The sequence below is a fragment of the Cynocephalus volans genome, chromosome 12, assembly GCF_027409185.1.
Source record: "Cynocephalus volans isolate mCynVol1 chromosome 12, mCynVol1.pri, whole genome shotgun sequence".
NCBI lineage: Eukaryota > Metazoa > Chordata > Mammalia > Dermoptera > Cynocephalidae > Cynocephalus > Cynocephalus volans.
The window spans coordinates 24,334,174-24,353,612 of record NC_084471.1 but is presented as its reverse complement, the minus strand read 5'-3'; the positions used below and the strand labels follow the sequence as shown (position 1 = coordinate 24,353,612).

Here is a 19,439-nt window from a genome sequence, read left to right as displayed (position 1 = left end):
AGACATAAGAAGTTCTTAAACAGTGAAATGGCACAATCAGATGCATGCTTGGAGAAAAACAAGCAAGCAAACAAACAAACAAAAAAAACTCTGCTAGCTTTGGAGGTGGGAAACCTAAGTAGGAGGCATCAGTAATTTAGGGATTTCAGATCTGGATGAGCACGAATATAGTTCTCTACCCTCTGTCTTACATCTTAAGATTTTATTAACAGAGCTTTTAGCCTTATGATTTAGTACCTGTTAAAATAAAAACTAGTATTTTGGGGGGGAAATGGTATAATATAAAATACATATGTGATTAACTGAGCTGGGCTTCGGGATGTGGGGTAAAGGAGACAATTTTCAAATTTTTCACTCTCAATTGTGTAATCTCAATAAGAGCGAGGGACTGGTGCTGATTGGAGAGGTACCTTGAGGCCAGGGCAGATAAGAGAGTCTCCCTCTCTCCCAAATCAAGGGAGCATGGGACACTGTTTTAGTTTTCTATCTCTGCATAACAAAATACAGTAAACTTAGTGGCTTACAACAACATACATTCATTATCTTACAGTTTCCATGAGTCAAAAGTCTGGGCACAGCTTAATTGGGTCCTCTGCTCAGGGTCTCACCAGACAGCAATCCAGGTGTTGGCTGGGTCTGCAGTCTCATCTGAGGCTTAGAGTCCTCTTTGAGTTCATGTGCTGTTGGCAGAATTCACTTCCCTGCAGCTGTAGAACTCATGTGGTTTACTTAAGCCAGCAGCAGAGAGAGAAAGCCTGTTGCTTCAAGTTGCTAAGCTCTAGATCCATCTTCAAGGTATCACCTGATTAGTTCAGGCCCCCCAAGGATAATGTCTCTTTTGATTAACTTAAATTCAATGATTAGAGACCTTAATTACATCTGCAAAATCCTTTCACCTTTGCCATAAAACATATCATAACAATGGGATTTATACCTCATCACCTTTGCCATTGGCGAGGAGCAAGTTACAGGCCCCACACACTCTCAAAAGGAGGACATTACATGAAGGCATGAATACAGACAGCAGGAATCACCAGGCCTTCTTAGAATTTTGCCTACCACAGATGCCAAGAGTCAAGTAGAAGAGTTGAGGTCAGTAGAGTATGGAGCTGGATAGGCGGAGAACAACTGGTCTATCAAGTAGGTAGGAAGTTACTTGGGAGAACACTGAAAACAAGTCCTGTGGTAAGCGGGCTCACTATGGCATGAGGCATAAAGTGAAGCCTGTGTTTAAAAGGCCAAGTCCCAGGTAAACATACAGGCACCAGCCCAACATAGACAGGTGCAGAGAACAAAAGGGGAAAACGTTCTCCCCGAAGAAGACTGTAGAGACAGAAGATGTGAATAGAGAAAAAGGTCTAGCAGTTTGGAAACTATTTTCAAGTGAGGTCAAGGAGGGGAATTCTCCATAGCACAGAGCAGGAAATACCAAAAAACTTCCCACCCCCCTTTGTAAAAAAAAAAAAAAATTACTGTCAGCTTTTCTCCCACAGTTTTACATCTAGCTATCATAGTCACACATATATCCCACAAATATAACTGATAAGCAGGGAGATTTTATCATAGTCTGGCAGAGACTATTAAAAATAAGAGATATAAATAGTCTGGTGGAGAAAATCAGGACAGAAAAACTATCAAACAAACTAAAGTAGACAAGATAATTAGAGAGAAGACATATGCAGCAGTGAATTTGAATCTCAAAGAAAATTCTAACTAACAAAGCAGTTATATTTTCACATTCGTTAACAGAAGGCGAAAGCAAGAGAAAATTGAGTTAATAAAAGGTCAAATGAAAAAGAAAACACATTTTCCAAACAAACCTGTCTGGGACAGTTGCTCCCTTGCCTCTACCGTGATTTTGAATGGATTAGCACCTATAGAACTCTGGCTTTCCAGGTGACACTCTGTCCAGCTTTTACTGCTCTCCCACCCCGGGTCACATAAAACCGGGGCACAGAGGAAACAGAACTTCCAGCCCTGCTCAACAGCACGTTGACCTGCTTGTTCCATGCAATCTTGTGGATTTAAGATTCTAGTGTCTGGGTAGATTCAGAGCTCCTGGCTGCTCTGCTTTTGTATTGAATTCTTAGAGTCTAGGATCTGCTCTCTGCCTAGGCCTATAGTAATAACACCAATAGAAATAATGATCATGGCCACATTTATCAAGCATTTATGAAGCTACATTAATTAATCATATGTTGTGCTCATGTATTTTTCATAGTGACACTGGCTTAATGTTATAAGGATAGTATTTTTCAAAGAAGAAACTGATATATTGCTACCCTTAAATTGTGTTCCATTGGAAACCTCCTCCCTGAGGCTAGACTGGAGACTTAACGCCCTCAGGTAGAAGAAGGTGGGTTAGATATCAAAGACTTAAAAGTCAGACTCCTTTCTTTAGAACAATTGGAATTAGGTCTGCACAACTACTGTACAGACAAATGGGAAACCCACCCCAGAAAAGGAAGGGTATACCAGCTTCTGAGGAATTTTAAAAAGAAAAAGGCTGAATGAGATAGAGAGGATAGGGAAATAGTTCTTTCTACATGTGTGTCCTGAACTTTTCTTTCTGGGTTTGGCCTTGAGTGGCTGTAGCATAATAAACAGGTATTGGGAGAACCTAAGGAAAGAGGGACTTTGCTTACAAATCCCATCTAGATTTTGGACATGGCCACATCCTATTAAACATGGGAGTTCCCCATGGAAAGGACTAGCAAGATCTTGGGGATAAATTTTTCCAAGCCTGCTTATTTTCTTAATTATGAATGAGACCCAGAGGTTCCTGCAGCCTCCAGAATGGGGCCTCAGAAGGTAGCTGGTCTGAAAACCAACTGGGCTGCCATGGGGCCAGCTTGGTAAGGGGCGAGGTGACTCTGCAGCAGAAGCTGGGGTGAGCAGATGGCAGACATGGCAGAGACTCAGAGGGGCCATTTTACCAATGAGAGGTGCGTTGAAGTGAGCCAGCCAAAAAGAATTACAGGCCCTGCCAGGATGGTCTTGACCTAAATACATCACCACAGGTCACAGGTACACTGGGAGGGTAACTCACACCCTATGACTGCTTCTGCTCCCACTTACTAGCCATTCCTTAAGAGTTTGAACAAAAAGCTAACTCAGACTTCCTCCATTCTCCTCAAATGACTGATTTTCGCCCTCTTTGTTTACTCTCCAAGGATAACTGTGTCTAGTTCCCAGAGAAAATAGGAGCCATCAGACAGTAAAATGCACATTGGATAATCTCTTCTTCCCCACATAAAACACCTGTCAATGACTTCTCATTGCTCTTAGGATAAAGACCAAAATCCTGAAGGCAGCTTACAAGGCCCTGCATGATTGGCCTGTGAACTCCTTTTACCCTTGACTCCCACCATCATTTCTTTCCTTTCTCTCTGACCTCAAGATTCAGGTTAGTTTCTACCATAGGAATTTTTTTTAAATAAGCTATTCCTTCTTTGAAGATTAGTCTTCCCTCCCCACCGTGGCCTCACCAATTCCTGTCTCCTCAGAGCCCCGTTCTTTTCTGGGATGAGAACTATCACCTTCTTAGATATTCTCACAGCACCCTGGACTTTCTCATAATGGCACACACTAAGTACATTTACTTGATATTGCCCAGATAAGCCAATAGTCATGCCAACTAATTTCACTAGGAATAACAAGTTCCCATGACTGTATACATTAACTAACCCATGTTACCCACATTACCCCATTATCTAACTGTAGTGGATTGAATTATTTCCCCCCAAAACTCCCTGAAGCTTGAATTACATCCCTCAAGTTTTATGTATTAGAAACTTAGCCCCTCACTGTGACTGTTAACAGGGTGGGAAATCCTGTTATGATATCTGTAAGGTGGAGTCTTGAAGGGGTGATTAAATTGTAGGACCGTGTAGTGAATGGCTTAAAAATGGTGATCAGGGGTGTGGTTTTGAGGGCTTTAAAAGAAGAGGAGAGTCTGTCTCTCTCTCTGCTCTCTCTGCTTCCACCATCTTGCACTGTGAGACCCCTGGGTCACTGTCACCACCACCAGATGGACTTTGGACCTCTAAGCCTCAGAAACTATAAGGAATAAATTTCATTTTCTTTATAAATCACCCAGTTGCAGGTATTTTGTTACAAGCAACAAAAACGGACTAATATACTAACTATATAAGATATTTTCATATTTTTAAGTACTGAAAGGCAGGTAACTTTTCCTTTCTTAGTTAAGCATCTAGTAACCTATATCTTGCCTTCTGCATGCTGTGCAATGTGTCACAAAGGCACCAGAGAGAAAACTGGAAAAAGGAAAGTACAGGAGGGGCACTTTATGATTTATCAAGGACTGAGAATATATTTTACCGTTACATGCACACATGACATTTAATCTAAAAGTGCTTTCCTTGTGGGTATCTAAAGTCCTGGTCTATTTAAAATACTGAATTTAATGACCAATGATTCAGCCAATTTGTTTAGTGCATATTTTAAAGGAAGTAAGTCCCAAAGATGTAATTACATATTCTCACTAGCCCTTAACTTTCTCATTATCAGCTCGCCCTGAATCTTAGCTTGGAGTTTAAAGATCATCTCAGTGGCCTGTCTTTGGCCTTCTTGTTGGCTGGAGGCCAAAGCCTCCCTCAGCCGAGTGTCCAGTGGCTGCTGTAGTAACGATGTCTCAGCTTCAGGAGGTCTACTTCTGGTTCATGTGAACTAATTAAAGGAGGCCTTCATTTGCTTTTCTGCTAATCCCTGATCAGCATGAGAGGTCCATGCCACCCTCTTCATTCTAATTTTAGTTCCCCTCTAGTGATTCTTCTCCTTTGCAGAAAAGCATCCTATGCTGCTAAGCACTTTGAGGCTTTTGTTTTTGTTATTTCTCCCATTTGAAAGGAGGCCCTTTCCCACATTACTCTTTTTATATTATCCCCTCCCATCAGTTTTCTCCTGCAGGAGGTGATGATTTGAAAGTACTAACAAAACTGAAGATAATGAGTTACCAAGGGTAGTTGACTTGCTTAACAGGTATCCTGAAGAAGGTGCTAATCCGTAAAATTCTTCCTATACAAAGAGCTTTCTGGACACAACTTTCTGTAAAGAGGCAGCCTCTGTTATTACTGGTGATTCTCAGCTTCTTTTCTCCCAAGAGTTCACAACATACCTATCCAGGGTATTTTCACCGAAGAGATAAGAACTCATAAGTCACTCATTGAAGGTTAAGGCACTGTTTCTCAGTCTTTTAAAACTAATACTTTTGAAAAACATAAAATTATCACATGGCCTCTTCCAACCCTGCCCCACCCTGCTGAGAAATCATTGTTTCAATTATCTCTCAACCAACGTAACTCGTTGGATACCTAATAGTGTCTTAAATTAAAATGTCCAAAACTGAGGTCAAAGGGCTAAAAATTCTTAAATCACATCTTTGGTCCCTTTGGTCCCTTTCATTTTCTCATATCCTATATCCAATCCATCAAAAAAATATATTGGCTCTACCTTTAACATAGATCCAGAATTCCACCACGTCTTGCCACTTTTATTTTAAAAAAACAGTTACCTGAGGAAAAAAGATCACATAAGCAACTATTAAGGGTGCCCAAAAGACTGAAATACCTTAGCAGGGGGCCTCTCAGGTCATTCAAACCTTTCACATGATAATTAGACGCACAGTGGTCAGGAGCAGAGAGCACCCCTTGGGGGAGCAAACTTGAAGGGAATAACTCTCCCGAGGGGTCTTGAGCACCCAGGGAACAACATAAGGGGTCTTGGCACCTCAAAGAAGAGTGGGACAACGTATAGAAGGTGTGAACTCAGGTAAAGTTGATCTATATCGTAATTTGTTAAACAAATGGAAGGACTGATTCAAATATTATGAATGGAGATCAGTGTAGAAGTAGGTATATTTCTTTATATCAAACATTTCTTCCAGGAAATTGTTGTACTGACTTAATCACAGAATCTAAGGCTATTTTGTGTGGGGAGAGGCTAACTTAGCTGCTCACTCCTGTGGTCTTAAGACCTTGTGATTACAATTATGATCATTCCTGGTTTCATGTGCATCACACTCTGCGTCCACGTATCATTCCGGCCCTCTTCTTTAGTACCTTGGCCCTAGAAATTCTTTGACCCCACTGGAATCTCCAACCCAATGATCCGATTGATTTTTCACTATTACTTGTCCCCTTGTTCCCCTTCTCTTCCTTCTCCACCTTAAACTCTATGGTCAAATATCACACTCTCCTGCATTCATATTTCCTTGCTCTTCCATCACTTCAACATACACATTTAGCAAAACCACAACCTATGTTAAATTCAGCTCTCCAAATACTCTGCACCTGTGCCCTCCAGCAGACCTAGGCTGGAAGAAAACACAGAACCACATTGGCTAATCTAACTTTGAATTCGTGAACATGAACCTCAAATGGGCATTTAATGCTACCAGGCAATCACATTGTACCTCCTTTGTCCATCCACTGTTTCTCCTAAACAACGAGTTCATACTGTCCTTTCTTTCCTCAGAATATACACTTCCTCCTGCATCTTTGTTCTCAACTGAAGCTGCTGCTTTCTACTTGATATGGAAAATGGAAACCACCAGACCAGGCCTTCCATGATTCCCACCACATGGGTCCCCTGGCAGCATTAGCACCCAGCACCTGAAACATCCTGTCTGTTGCCCATGCTCCTGTCTAACACCAATCTCTCCACTTGGTTAATAGAACCCATCCCCTCTTTCTCCTCCTTCCTCATAACTTTAAATTTCCCTTTGAAGAAACTCCTTGAAAGGATCATCTATACCTGCTCTATCTCCTCTCTTCCCACTCTTCCTGGGACCCACTAAGTTGGGCTTTTGCTGCGTCAATTCTAATTAAATAGCTGTTGTCAGGGTTAGCTGTGTGACCATGTATTAGTCCGTGTTGTGCTGCTATAATAGAATTACCTGAGACTGGGTAATTTATAAAGAACAGAGGTTTACTTGGCTTACGATTCTGGGACAGCTGCATCTGGCATGGACCTCAGGCTGCTTCTACTCATGACAGAAAGTGGCAGGTACAAGCAGATCACATGGCAAGAGGATGCAAAAGAGAGAGAGAGAGAGAGAGAGAGAGAGAGAGAGAGAGAAGGTGCCAGGGCCCTGTATACAACCAGCTCTCCCGGGAACTGATAGAGCAAGATCTCACTCATTAATCCCCGCACCCAGGGAGAGCATGAATCCATTCATAAGGGATCCACCCCCATGACTCAATCAGTTTCCAACACTGCCACGTTGAGGATCAGATTTCCACATGAATTTTGGTGGGGACAACACATCCAGACTCTATCAGACCTCCACATTGTCAAATCCATGGATCAATTCGAACTTGGTCCTCCTCCTGCTCAACTTACCAGCTACATTTGACAGAGCTGATCACTCCTTTCTTTTAGAAACTTTCTTCACCTGACTTGAGAACACAACACTCTCCAGAAGATTTCCTCTTACCTCCCAGGTTGCTCCTTCTCAGTCGCCTTTGTGGGTGTCACCTTTTATCCTCTCCTTCACCAAGCTCAGTTTTTGGTCCTCCTTATCTGCAGTCACCCCATATCATCTATATAATGAGGATGTTCACATTTCTGTCTGCAGACGGGACCTTCTGCTGCCTACTCAACACACCTGTTCAGATATCTAGTAGGCATTTCAAACTTAAAATTAACTCTTGGTACTTCCTGTTTACCAAATCTGCTCTTCCCACACCTCGTGTATGTCAGAATTGATAGGAAACCGATCTTTACAGTAGTTCAAGAGAAAAATCTTGGCGTCATCCTCAGTTCTCTTTTTCTCATACCACATGTCCACTCCACCATGAAATCCTATTGGATTTGCCTTAAACACATGTCCAGCGCCCTGCATTTTGCTCCCTCTGAACTGCTTTTCCTTCCATCTCAGCTGCCCTGCTCCTGCATCCTACTGCAGCGCTGCCACGGCCTCCTAACTGGTCTTCCTGCTTCCAGCCTTGTTCCCCTCCCTAGTCCATTCTCAACACAGTAGCCATTGACTCTTCTTCTGAAAGACCTCAACTGGCTTTGAGTAAAATCACTCTGAGTAAAAGCCAAAGTCCTTAAATAGCCTATTAGGCCTCACATGATCTATCCCTCACCCCCACATTCTTACCAACAGATACTCCAATAACACTCCAATTTGACTCATCTGCTTAAGCTAGAAACTTTAGAGCCTTCCTTGGAATATTCTCTCACCTTTGCACATCCAAGCAATTACCACGACCTGCTAATTACTCTTTCCCTGTATCTCTCAAATCCACTTACATCTTTCCATTGCTGACAACACGGTGTCTCCCCACCTCCAATCTCACCTCACCTCACATCTGTCTACTCTGTGTTAATACTAGAGTGATATTTCTAGTTAAATACAAACCTGTTTATCTCATTCTCCAGGCTGTCTAACACCAAAGCTCTTTCCCTTTAACAACCTTTTATGATGATTCATAAGTTGAGGCTGTAATCACAGTTCAGGCTACTTTTTAAATGGCTCTCTGTTAATAATAAACTCATTGGCTCATTCAAAAGTGTTTCGAGGCATACAATTCATTTTGAAGGTATATTAGTCTTTGTTCTATTATATGCCATTTTTGTCAAGGCTAATTTTTTGTTCATTTATAAAATGAACTGTAGATTTATATGTAACTATAGATTATACTTGCAAGTCAAGAAAAGGTCAGCTACCTTGGCATAAGTACAGACTTAAAGTAGGCTCTTCTATCTTAAAACTACTATGTATTTCAAATAATAATAATACTAAAGAAGAAAAGTAATAATATTAAAGAATATTCTGATCCTCAGTTTTCAAAGGAGCAAACTGAGGATCAGAAAAATTAAGTGATTTGATGGAAAATATCTAGCAAATCAGTGATGGAACTGACTCTTGAAATTTTTTCAATACCACACAGCAGTGTCTTTATGTGAAGGTACACAAATGCAAAGTTTAACAAATTTTCTATGTTTATGATAATGAAATGCTACTTTTTCAAGTAGACAAATGCCTACTCTATAGTTTTACTTTTAAAATTAAAGTTTTACTTTTTAATGTAAATCAAATCAGAACTGTCCTTCCACATTATTAACTAAATATCAGTCTATTCTAAAATTTTGGATGTAGAGGTGATATATTACAGTAGGAAACCATAGTAACATGCTATTAGAAACCATTTCAACTGTTAAAAGATTAGAGTTTGGTTCTGTTTAAAGGTCAGATCTGAAAATATCCCGATAATTACAATTTCTCCACACATTTTGGATGGTACCACTCTAGTCCTGGCAGCACTAAAATTGTGTTCTTTGGTGGTCAGTGTCACAGTGGTGAGAAAGCTTTCTGATTAGACCTATAACTTCTCTTGCTTTTAATTAAAAAAGAAAAAATATTTTTATCTACCTCAGAGGATTGTTGAAAAAAAATTAATTATCTAAAAAACACTTAGTGCAGTAACTAAAATAAGACTGAGAATGATTTTCCCAAAGGCAAATATCAAAGTACTTGTCAATCCTCCCATATTAGGATTTTAAATCTGGAACTAGTCATTCAAATAAGCATTGGTTAAATGATAATTATATGCCAAGAACCGTTCCCTGGGTCCACACACGACTATTTTTTACAAATCACATCCCATCTCTCTTCTCCTATAAAATTGTGTCTAGTACATGACAGGCACACAATAAGTGCTGATGCTCATTGAATGAATGCTAGGCTTGATGTAGACTGCAAAGAATTGTGTTAATATAATAATGACTGCTACTACTACTAATGCTTACTAACATTTATTGAGCACTAAGTATGTGCCAGACACAGTGCTAATTGCTTTACATGCATTACTTTTCCACATGGTAAGTTAATCTGATTAATTCATTGTTAATCTAATTCTACCGATGAGAAAACTGTAGCATAAAGAGATCAAGTCTCATAGCTAGTAATTGAACTTAGGCAGTCTGACTTCAGTGCCTACAATGTGCCAGAGATCCATCCATTCTAGCTTACATTCTAAAAAGAAAAGAAAGAAGACAATAAATAAGCAACCAAATGATCTATATAATTTAATATAATAAATAAGGCTATGGAAAGAAGAAAACAGGATGATTTAACAGAAGCGACTCAAGCAATGGAGAAAAAATGGTTAAGAACATGAATCCGTCTCTAGGGCTGTTATTTATTTACTTACCCTCTTTGTGTCTGTTTCCTTAAATGCAAATAATAATACCTAATTCATATGGCAGTTACGAGATTTAAATTAGTTGATATATGTAAAATGCCTCAAACAGTGCCTGACATATAGTGTTATTTAAGTATTTCCTTATTATTATTATTGTTCTTTTTGTGTCTTTATTTTTATAATTATTATGATATTGAGGGCTTCTACTTGAGATAGGGTCATCTGGAAGGCCTCTAAGAGAAAGTGCATTTGAGCTAAAACCTAAATCACAACTCAGCCACATGAAAATGTGAAGACAGACCTTCCAGGGAGAAGGAACCAAACTGCAAAATCCCAGGGCCAGAATGCCCAGCAAAGAAGGCCAATAGGGGCCGGGATAATTTTGCTGAAGGTAAAGTTAAAGAGCTAGTCAGGAATCAGGGTAAACTGGGCTTCATTGGCCATGGTAAGGAGTTACATTTTATCTAAGTGCAAAGAGAAGCTATTGGAGCATTTTAAGCGTGGTAATGACATGATTTTATCTACGTTTTATAAATTTCACTCTGGTTTCCATGAAAGGTTGGATTATGATTCCATGAATATCAACCTTATTACTCACATTAGTCACTATTTTTAAAATCTTACCTTTTTTTCTAAGGGAAAATAATTCTCTGGCTACATTTTTTGAATGTTTATGTTAGTGCTTTTAAAAGTAGAGTCAGATTAAAGGACTTAAATAAGTACATGACATACATACGTATACTCATACACACTTGTTTTGAACAAAGATTACACGGAATACCCACACAGACCATACTTTATGATTTTAAAATTTATGTTCGTCATGCCTACTGGTTTTTAAAATCATATCTTTGAAGGAAAGTAGCTGAATAGTTTTCTCAATATAAGTTAGATGTAAGGGAAAGAGATTTTTTAGGTCCCACTTCTCATACTTCGTCCCTTGCCTTACCAGCTATTAGCCCTTCTAGGAAAGAATACATTGCAAGTCTGATTGGGTGGAACCAGGTATGTTTTACTAGTGGGTGCTGCTACTTTCCTTAATCTTCCCCCTACCTGCAGCCATACAGAATAATCCCATACCCCTCCTCTCCCAGTTCACCTTGGTTTAAGTAGGTTGAAAGCATGCATAGGCCACATTGTCCAACTCAGTCTTACCAGATATCCTTGACATGGTTCCTCCAGCCTTAAAACAGCTATTAATAAAGTCACATGTGGATTAGGTGATAACATTGTGTGGAGAGGGGTAAACAGCAGTGGAAGAATAGCAATTCTAGGTACCTGGCCATTTTACTACCATGAGGATAATAAATCATCACCTTTAATATCTAACACCCAAAAGCCACTAATGTATTCAAAAAGAATATTATACCCATACTCTAACAAAAATCTTAAAAGCCCTACATTGCCACACATGTAGGTGAACTAAAAACACTGTGCAATTTGTACAAAAATTCTTCTTAATTCCTCTAACTCACAAAGGCTTTAGTCTTAAAAGTTCAAAAATATAGCTTCATAAAGTGAACTGCTTTACCTGTGTGGTCAGTTTCCTCATTCTTGACTTCTGTGGTTCCCAAAGAAGAGGTGGGTGGACTAACAGGAGGGCTGGAAGTAAAGCTTGTACACCCTGTGGATGTGCTGATTTCAAAATATTCTTGGTTGTGATTCATTCGATGAAAATCCAGAGAAGACACAATGGATGTTCGTTGTTTAGGCTACAATAAATGAGCAAGACAAGAGCATGAATGTGATCATGTTCATCTTTAGCCCAATCTACCCATCATTAATCTAAGCGATAATTTTTTTTCAGTTAAACTATCTGGATTTTATACCTAAAGTATAATTGTGCTTTACAGAGAAACTAAAGAATCACCTGATGAATTAACGAAAAAATTGTTTAATGAAAAAATATTATGGCAGAGTCAATGTGATAATTTCAGCTTTCATTTGATTTCCCCAGAAGATTATAAAAATACAGTGCACAGAATTTCTCTTAATGATCAATTTTGAAAGTTGCAATTTTAAGTCACCTTTCATTCAGCTAACATTTATTAAGCATCTGGCATTTGCCAGACTCTGAGGATATAGAATCTAATAATAAAAGGGCGCTTACAACATCGAAACATAATTAAGGCAGTTCCATTTTTTGGCTTTTTATATAGTCTAAGGAATTGGTGGCATTAGATATTGTCCCGAAGTGCCATATGCTGGAATTTTATCATCAGAATTAAGTAAAGTTATATAGAACATTTTCTAGGATTTAATAATCTACTTGATATTTGTAGTGAACTTTGATTTTCTTTTTGGGGGATTTTAATTAATCCCCAAATAGCAAGAAAAGTCAATTTAAACATAAAAGTTAAAATCATGGGGTAATAGCAGATATAATCTATACCCTTTGTCAGTAATGCATTATTCCCTATAGCATTTTTCTGTTTTTCTCATAGTTTTAATTACATTCACATTTTTTTCCTGCCCAGCACAGCTTCTAACATTGTCCTTCAGAAAAGCTGCAGTCTTATTGGCTCTCAGATGTGTGTCCAGTTCCCAAGAATGAATCCAAATCGTCTTAATTTTTATTCTCCTAATTTACATTACTGAAATAGTAACAATCTCTTGCAAATAATATAAGAGATTAAATGTAAGCTCTTTACAATAAAGTAACAACCGTCGTACTTTACTTTCCCCAAAGTACAATAAAGTTTTGGTTTACTAATGTTTTCACTGCCTTCAAATATTTGTTAATTTAATCACTGTACTCCACGGATTATTTTCCAGCACAATATTCAAATTACCCTGTCTCTTCCAGCTCTCATGGTTTGTTTCAGGTAGATATCATTTAGTCTACAGTCTGATATAGACAATTATATGGAAAATATCTGCATTTTACAGAATTTTTAAAATATAAGGTATACAGATTATCAAAATATGTTTTACCCTTTCACCATTGCAATATTTTCATGAAGAAGATTGAGAGCATAAATATTGTTATACAAGAGAGTGCACGTAATTCATTATTATAACACATCAACTCAGTAATAGAATTCAAATTAGTAGCCACACAGGACACAGTTGCTTTTGAAGTATAAAAGATCAGAATTTAATGTCAGGATTGGTTTCTCATGAAGTGAAATGTCTGTCCTTGGGGCTACTGAATCTCAATTTCACATTCGATGTCCTTTCCACTGGACTCTATAACCACAATTAAAAAGACATGAGATATGGCACTGGCTCCAATGGAAACACAGGTGTGTCCGTCATTCTAGGTTTTGTATTACTGTGTTGTGTTGTTTTTGTTTCACTTTATGTATAAGTAATGGACCAATTTTCTATATAGTTTCCTTTTATAAATTTTATAAAAGTAAAGCCAACTGATGTATATGATACCTTTACTTCTAACATTTCTTGAATACATGTTTTTGAACCCTGACCACCCACACAGTTCTAATTGTATTAAAAACAGTTTGTTATGCAATTTGAAATCAAATAGGCTACTTATTGCTGCATTCATTCAAATTCTACAAATATTTGCTAAGTGTATACTAAATTGCAGATATGATGGTAAGCACTGTGATAGGAATAAGAGAAGTGAGACATTGTCCCTGTTCTCCAGGTGATTATAGACTTCAGGTGGGAGGCAGGAGGGTGCATGAGGGAAGCATCAATGACTATGCTTCAGTACAGTGGACACAGTGATAAGGGCTACAATACGTGTGAGCACAGAATACAAGGGAGCCAAAAGATGGGCTTCTGCTTTAGGGAAGGGATCAGAAAAGGCTTCCATGGGCAGGTGATTCATAGCCAAGTTGAATCTTGGTGAGGCAGAGAAGGTAGGCAGGCAAAAGAGGATGAAGAAAAATAAAGTATAAAACTGCAATTAGTTCAGTATGGCTGTAGGGCCATGTATGAAAAGGGAGTGGTGAGTTCAAGACATGAGATATTGGAAGTTGCAGGGGCCAAATCATAAAAGATTTAAATGCCATGTTAAAGAGTTTGGCTTTTAACCTAAATATTTTAAAGGAACCACTGAATGATTTCCAGGCAAGAAGTCTTCATAACTGGGTTTGCATTTTAATAAACTCACTTTAGCAGTTTAGAGATAGATGAGTCAGAGTCAGCCTAGAGGAAGGCAGACTGATTAAGAGGATGTTACAGGGGCCGGCCTGTGGCTCACTTGGGAGAGCGTGGTGCAGATAACACCGAGCCAAGGGTTAAGATCCCCTTTCTGGTCATCTTTAAAAAAAAGAGGATGTTACAGAAGTCCAGCCAAGACATAATAAGGTCCTGAAGTGAAGCAGTAGCAGTAGGTAGGAGATAGCAGACGTTCTTAGGAGATGCTAATATGGTCAGCTCTTCAGGACATGGAAAATGATTGGCTGTGAAGGATGATTTTAAGGAAGAAGTCTAGGGTGACTCACAGATTTCTCACTTGAGTGGATGCCAGAAGGCAAGCTTTTGTGGGATACACAGATTTGTACATCTCTATACCAGAACTACACAACGTGGATGTTATAGAGACCCTGTTTAGACTGCTTAGTACATGTTTATGCAAATCTACATGACACATTCCTTTCCTTGAGCAGAGTGCTACAATCTTACTCTACTATAGCTTCAAAGGAAATATCTGGAGGAAGGGAGGCAGGCTCATGGAAATTCCAAAGGGAAAGCGTTGAGCAATGGTCATCTGACCTCATTCTCATTTGCTTCTTCAGAATTGTCTATTAGTTACTATTAGCCAGCACAAGAACACTGAGGAGGAAGTCATTGCCCAGAGCTCTCTGAGCATGTGAGATGGTGAAAAATAAATATCATCATCATTATTATTAGAGTCCAAATCTGGCCTTCCTTGTATTTCAGAAAATAAAGTTCTATTAGAACACCACTTTGCCCATTGCACATTTACTATGGTCAGTGGCTGCTCCCACACAACAATGGCAGAGCTGAGTAGTTGCAACAGAGGCCATATTACTGTCTGGCCCTTTAGAGAAAGGGCAGCAACTTTTCTAAGGAATCATTTTACACATCATTTTAGTGCTCAATAAAACCATCACTATAGGTTCCCTTTTATTTCCCAGCCTTACTTGCATTTGGGTTGGGCCATGTGGCTAATTCTGACCAACTGACTATTAGCAGAAATGAGCTTTCTTTGTCCCTCTCTTAGTCTCTGTATATGATGTAGCTGTAAGATGAAGAAAGGTTATGTGACCCACGTCAAGGCTTTATGAGAAGTTAAAGTAAACCTCATTTATGTTAAGCCATTGAAATTTGGGGTTTGTCTTTTGTGTCAGCTAGTATTAGTTACCTAACTAGGACATAATGCAATGGCTGAGAGAGGTTAAATGATTTACTCAAGGTTATATAAGTAGTTAATAGAAAGACTTAGATCAGATGGAAGATTCATGTGTTCGAATCTAGAGACAAGTGGTGACAAGTAACCAAAGAGTTACTTGTGGTGCCTCGAAACACAGAGGCAGGATTAAAAAGAGCTACGTGGAGAAATGAAAAAAAAACACCAATGGGAGAAAAGAATAAAGAGATGATAGGGATATTAAAAATGAAGATAAATGAGGATGGGTCTAGAACATTCACTTAAACTTTGTTAACTTTGTTTGATTTTAATACATTCTAAGTTTTTAACTGTTCAGGTGGAATTCTGCTAAGCTATTCAGCATAAGGAAGAAAAAGTGTTTTCACAAATTTACTTGGCAAATTACAAATGGAATTTGCCAAGTTTCAATGTGTTAAAATGAGTTGCACTTGTTTTCATTATGGCTCCTTTTCTCTAAAACATCTCCCTCTCCTATGAGAGGTCCAGCACTCAGATCTTCCTACTTTTCAAAGAACTTCATCCTACACAAATTTACTTAACAGGGGTCACCAAACTACAGCTCATGCCCAGGCTTCTGACTATTTGTGTAAAGCCGGCAAGCTAAGAATGGTTTTCACATTTTTTAATAGCTTGAAAAAATCAAAGTAAAAGTAAAAGTGACACATGAAAATTATATGAAACTCAGATTTCACTGTGCATAAAAAAAGTTTTATTGGGACATAGCAACACCCATTCATTTATGTGCTGTCTATGGCTGTTCTGCTACAATAGCAGGGTTGGGTAGTTGCAACAGAGGCCATATGAACCGCAAACCCTAAACTATTTTACTCTCAGGACCTTTACAGAAAGTTTGACTCCTACTGTACAGTGATTAGAGAATGTCTCTGAGGAGCTGAAATTGAACAGAGAGGAATGATTGTCAGGGAGTCAGGGCCAGCCATGTAGAGTTGTTGAACCAGTGCAACATAAAAAGGTGGGACCCTTTGTTCCAAAGCAGGAAAAAACCAAAAAGCCTTGTCCTTTCTTCCGTATTCTCTCTCTAGATCTGTCATGGTGTGTTTTCTGTGTGGTGGTTTTTTTTTTTTTTTTTTTTTGCTACTTAATGTCTTGCTCCCTTGGGCATGGGGAAACTCACAGGGTGGGGGCAGATGCTTACAGGCATGCAGGTGCTCTGCCCTGCAACTCAGTAAGTGCACCTGGCCTCAACCTCCCCGTGCTCACAGTCTCACTGCTATGTCAGCAGTTGCTGGGCAGGCCTGGGGCACCAGGGTTGGGGGAGCAAGTGGCCAAGAATCCCACCCAGTAAAGTGGGTATATGATGGAAGTTGGGACAACAGATGAGCCAAGACGCTAAGTCACAGCGATGCTTCATTATCCCACAGACCTCATTTACAAAATACAAATCCAGAGATAAAAATCATTAAGAGTTTTAGATAGTTTAAAAAAAAAAAAAAAAAAAAGGAAGAGCACTAAACCCCAAACATGGGGTCCTTCTGCACACAGGGCCTAGAAAGACCATACTGGTCCCACACCCTTCAAGCCAGCCTCTTAGTTAAGGATTACTTTAAAGGGGCTAAAGTGTGCATGTACTGGTATCACATTCAGGGGGGCATGCATTTCCTACACTTATTTTGAATTCTCTTCATCAATAGGATCCTATTATCATAAGAATATTTTTGTGTTATGTAAAGATATAAGTAAAATATAACATATTCTAATGCAACTTTAGGAATTTAATGGCATTACTGGAACCTACATAGATATAATCCACATATTTGAATAAAATGAAAACATATAATTCCTGATTATAGGATGAGATTTAGGTAATTTACCTACATTTACTTCCAAATTTTCTCTGGAGTGGAATCTAAGTTTCAAATACCCACTTTTATGTTTCCTCCTCTGTTATTTTCAGGTTACTTAAACTAATGGACATTTAAAATATCTGCTTGGATTTAAGTGGATTTTAAATCATTTGAATTCAATTAATTTAACTATAAAGTAACCTCTTCAACCTCCAAATAAAATGTCAAATAGAACTAGAGGGATGCACAGGTGTCAGTACAAAGAAGAAGTGCTAGCAGAAGTCAATGGTGACATTAAATTATCCAAGCAAAAAGAAGGCTCAAAATGTGTTCCCAGAGAAGGCTGCTGAGTGTCAGAAAATTAGTGGGTGACATCAGTAGAAATATGTGCAAATGATAGACTTTGTAGACACTGGCCCATTGACAAATTATCTCAGTACAAAGCAATGTCCTATCAAGTCAGTGGAAGTAAAATTAATGCCTTCTTAAATACTTTTTTTTTTTTTTTTAAAGTGAGTGGGATGGTAAAAATGGGTGGCCAGAACATTAGTATTTACTTTTAAAACTTTAACCAACCTGGGATATTTTGAGTATATGCCATATGATAAAAAACTTTAATTCTAATTTTTTTCCCCAAAATGATAGCCTACTGTCCTAATACCATCATTTCTCCACTGATTTGAAATGTCACCTCTATCTTATCCTAGATTTCCAAATATAGAGTAGGTTTAAATTTTTGGAATCTGTTATGTTCTCAATGATCTACTTGTCTGTTCCTGTACTAACACTACACTCTCTTAATTACTGTTGTGGCTTCTTCTCCTACTTCTAGAACTTTCAGTAAGTGGATATTGGATCTCTTTGATCCTTCCTGTTTTATATTCTGGGAGTATCCTATAGTTTGGTGTTCTAAAGCACCTTCATCAAGTTATTCAAAAATACTTATTGCCTGTAAGCTATGAGTCAGGCACTATTCTAGGCTCTAAGGATACATCAGTGAACAAAGAAGAAAATACACAAAATCTTTAGGCATTTTATTATAACCTTTGGTGTGATGATCCTATTTTTAACGTTCAAAAAGTTTTCTTTTTTTCCCAAGTATTCTATTTTTAAAATAGCCTGTTCTTCATTTTATGAGTTTCATAACCTCTCAAAACTTTCCAAGGATACTGATTAGAATCTTTTTTCTGGCATTGATTCTGTTTTCTCAGAGGTTATGTACTTTGTGCATCAGCCTGGGCTTCTCTCTGGTTAATTTTCCTCAGATGTCTGGTGTTCCTGGTTAACCGTTTGGGATTACCAATGGCACTGCCCCACTTCTCTCTCCTGCCCCAGTTTTCATGTTAGGAGAGTCAGCAGACCCTTCATCTCTCTCAGACAGTTATTACCCTCTGTTGGGCAAACCATAAAGCCAACTGCAGAGGTCCTTCAGCTGCCCTGAGATCCCTGCTGGCTTTCATAACCATGCCCTGTTGTTCAAGCTTCAGAATTTTTTGCAGAGGTCTAATAATATGAAGTGGACTCACTGTGTTAGTGAAATCCTCCCCTCTCCCACCAGTGTTGGGTTGTGGATTTCTTCCTCTGGTTTTGTCTAAATCCAACAGTATTTGCTTTTATCTTTTAGAACTTCCCACATGCCTCTGATAGTAAACACTTCCTGTTTTCCATAGCTGCTATGGATTTATTCTTAATTTTATGTTTATCTTACCATTCTAATTGCAAGTAAGGAGGAAGAAAATGAAAACACCGTTGGGATCCATTCACCATTTTGACTTTTAATTTTCATGTTTCTCTCTCTTGATCACTTTGAAAACAGTAAATAGAAGAGAAAACAGTATATACAAGTCCAGGAAACTCAGTTAAGGTAGATACTATTAACTTTTTTATTAAAATGCCATGTAAATTGAAAACAATTTATGGGTTTTTTCTTTTCAATAAAAGGAAAATAATTTAAGAGGGATAGAGTTTTTTGTCATGAATATGATGTTAATGTGATTAAGACTTGTTCTAAAGATGTAGTACTTCTTGTCTACAGGCAGGCAAAATACCATTCTTCTGCTTTATAGATTATGGCCAAACATAGAAAAAATGTATGAGACCATAAAAGAGTTAAAGTAGGTGTGACTGAATATTAAA

At 38.5% G+C, this 19,439-nt stretch overlaps 1 protein-coding gene across 6 annotated transcripts in view; it reads right to left on the bottom strand.

Annotated features, from left to right (window-relative positions):
- The window catches only part of ANKS1B (ankyrin repeat and sterile alpha motif domain containing 1B), a 1,093,604-nt gene that overhangs the window by 593,008 nt on the left and 481,157 nt on the right, over positions 1–19,439 (bottom strand). For all 6 annotated transcript variants that reach the window (XM_063076110.1, XM_063076111.1, XM_063076113.1 and 3 more), the window contains exon 12: positions 11,704–11,884. In XM_063076110.1, coding sequence (XP_062932180.1) covers positions 11,704–11,884 — 181 coding nt within the window. The remainder of the gene's footprint in view (positions 1–11,703; positions 11,885–19,439) is intronic.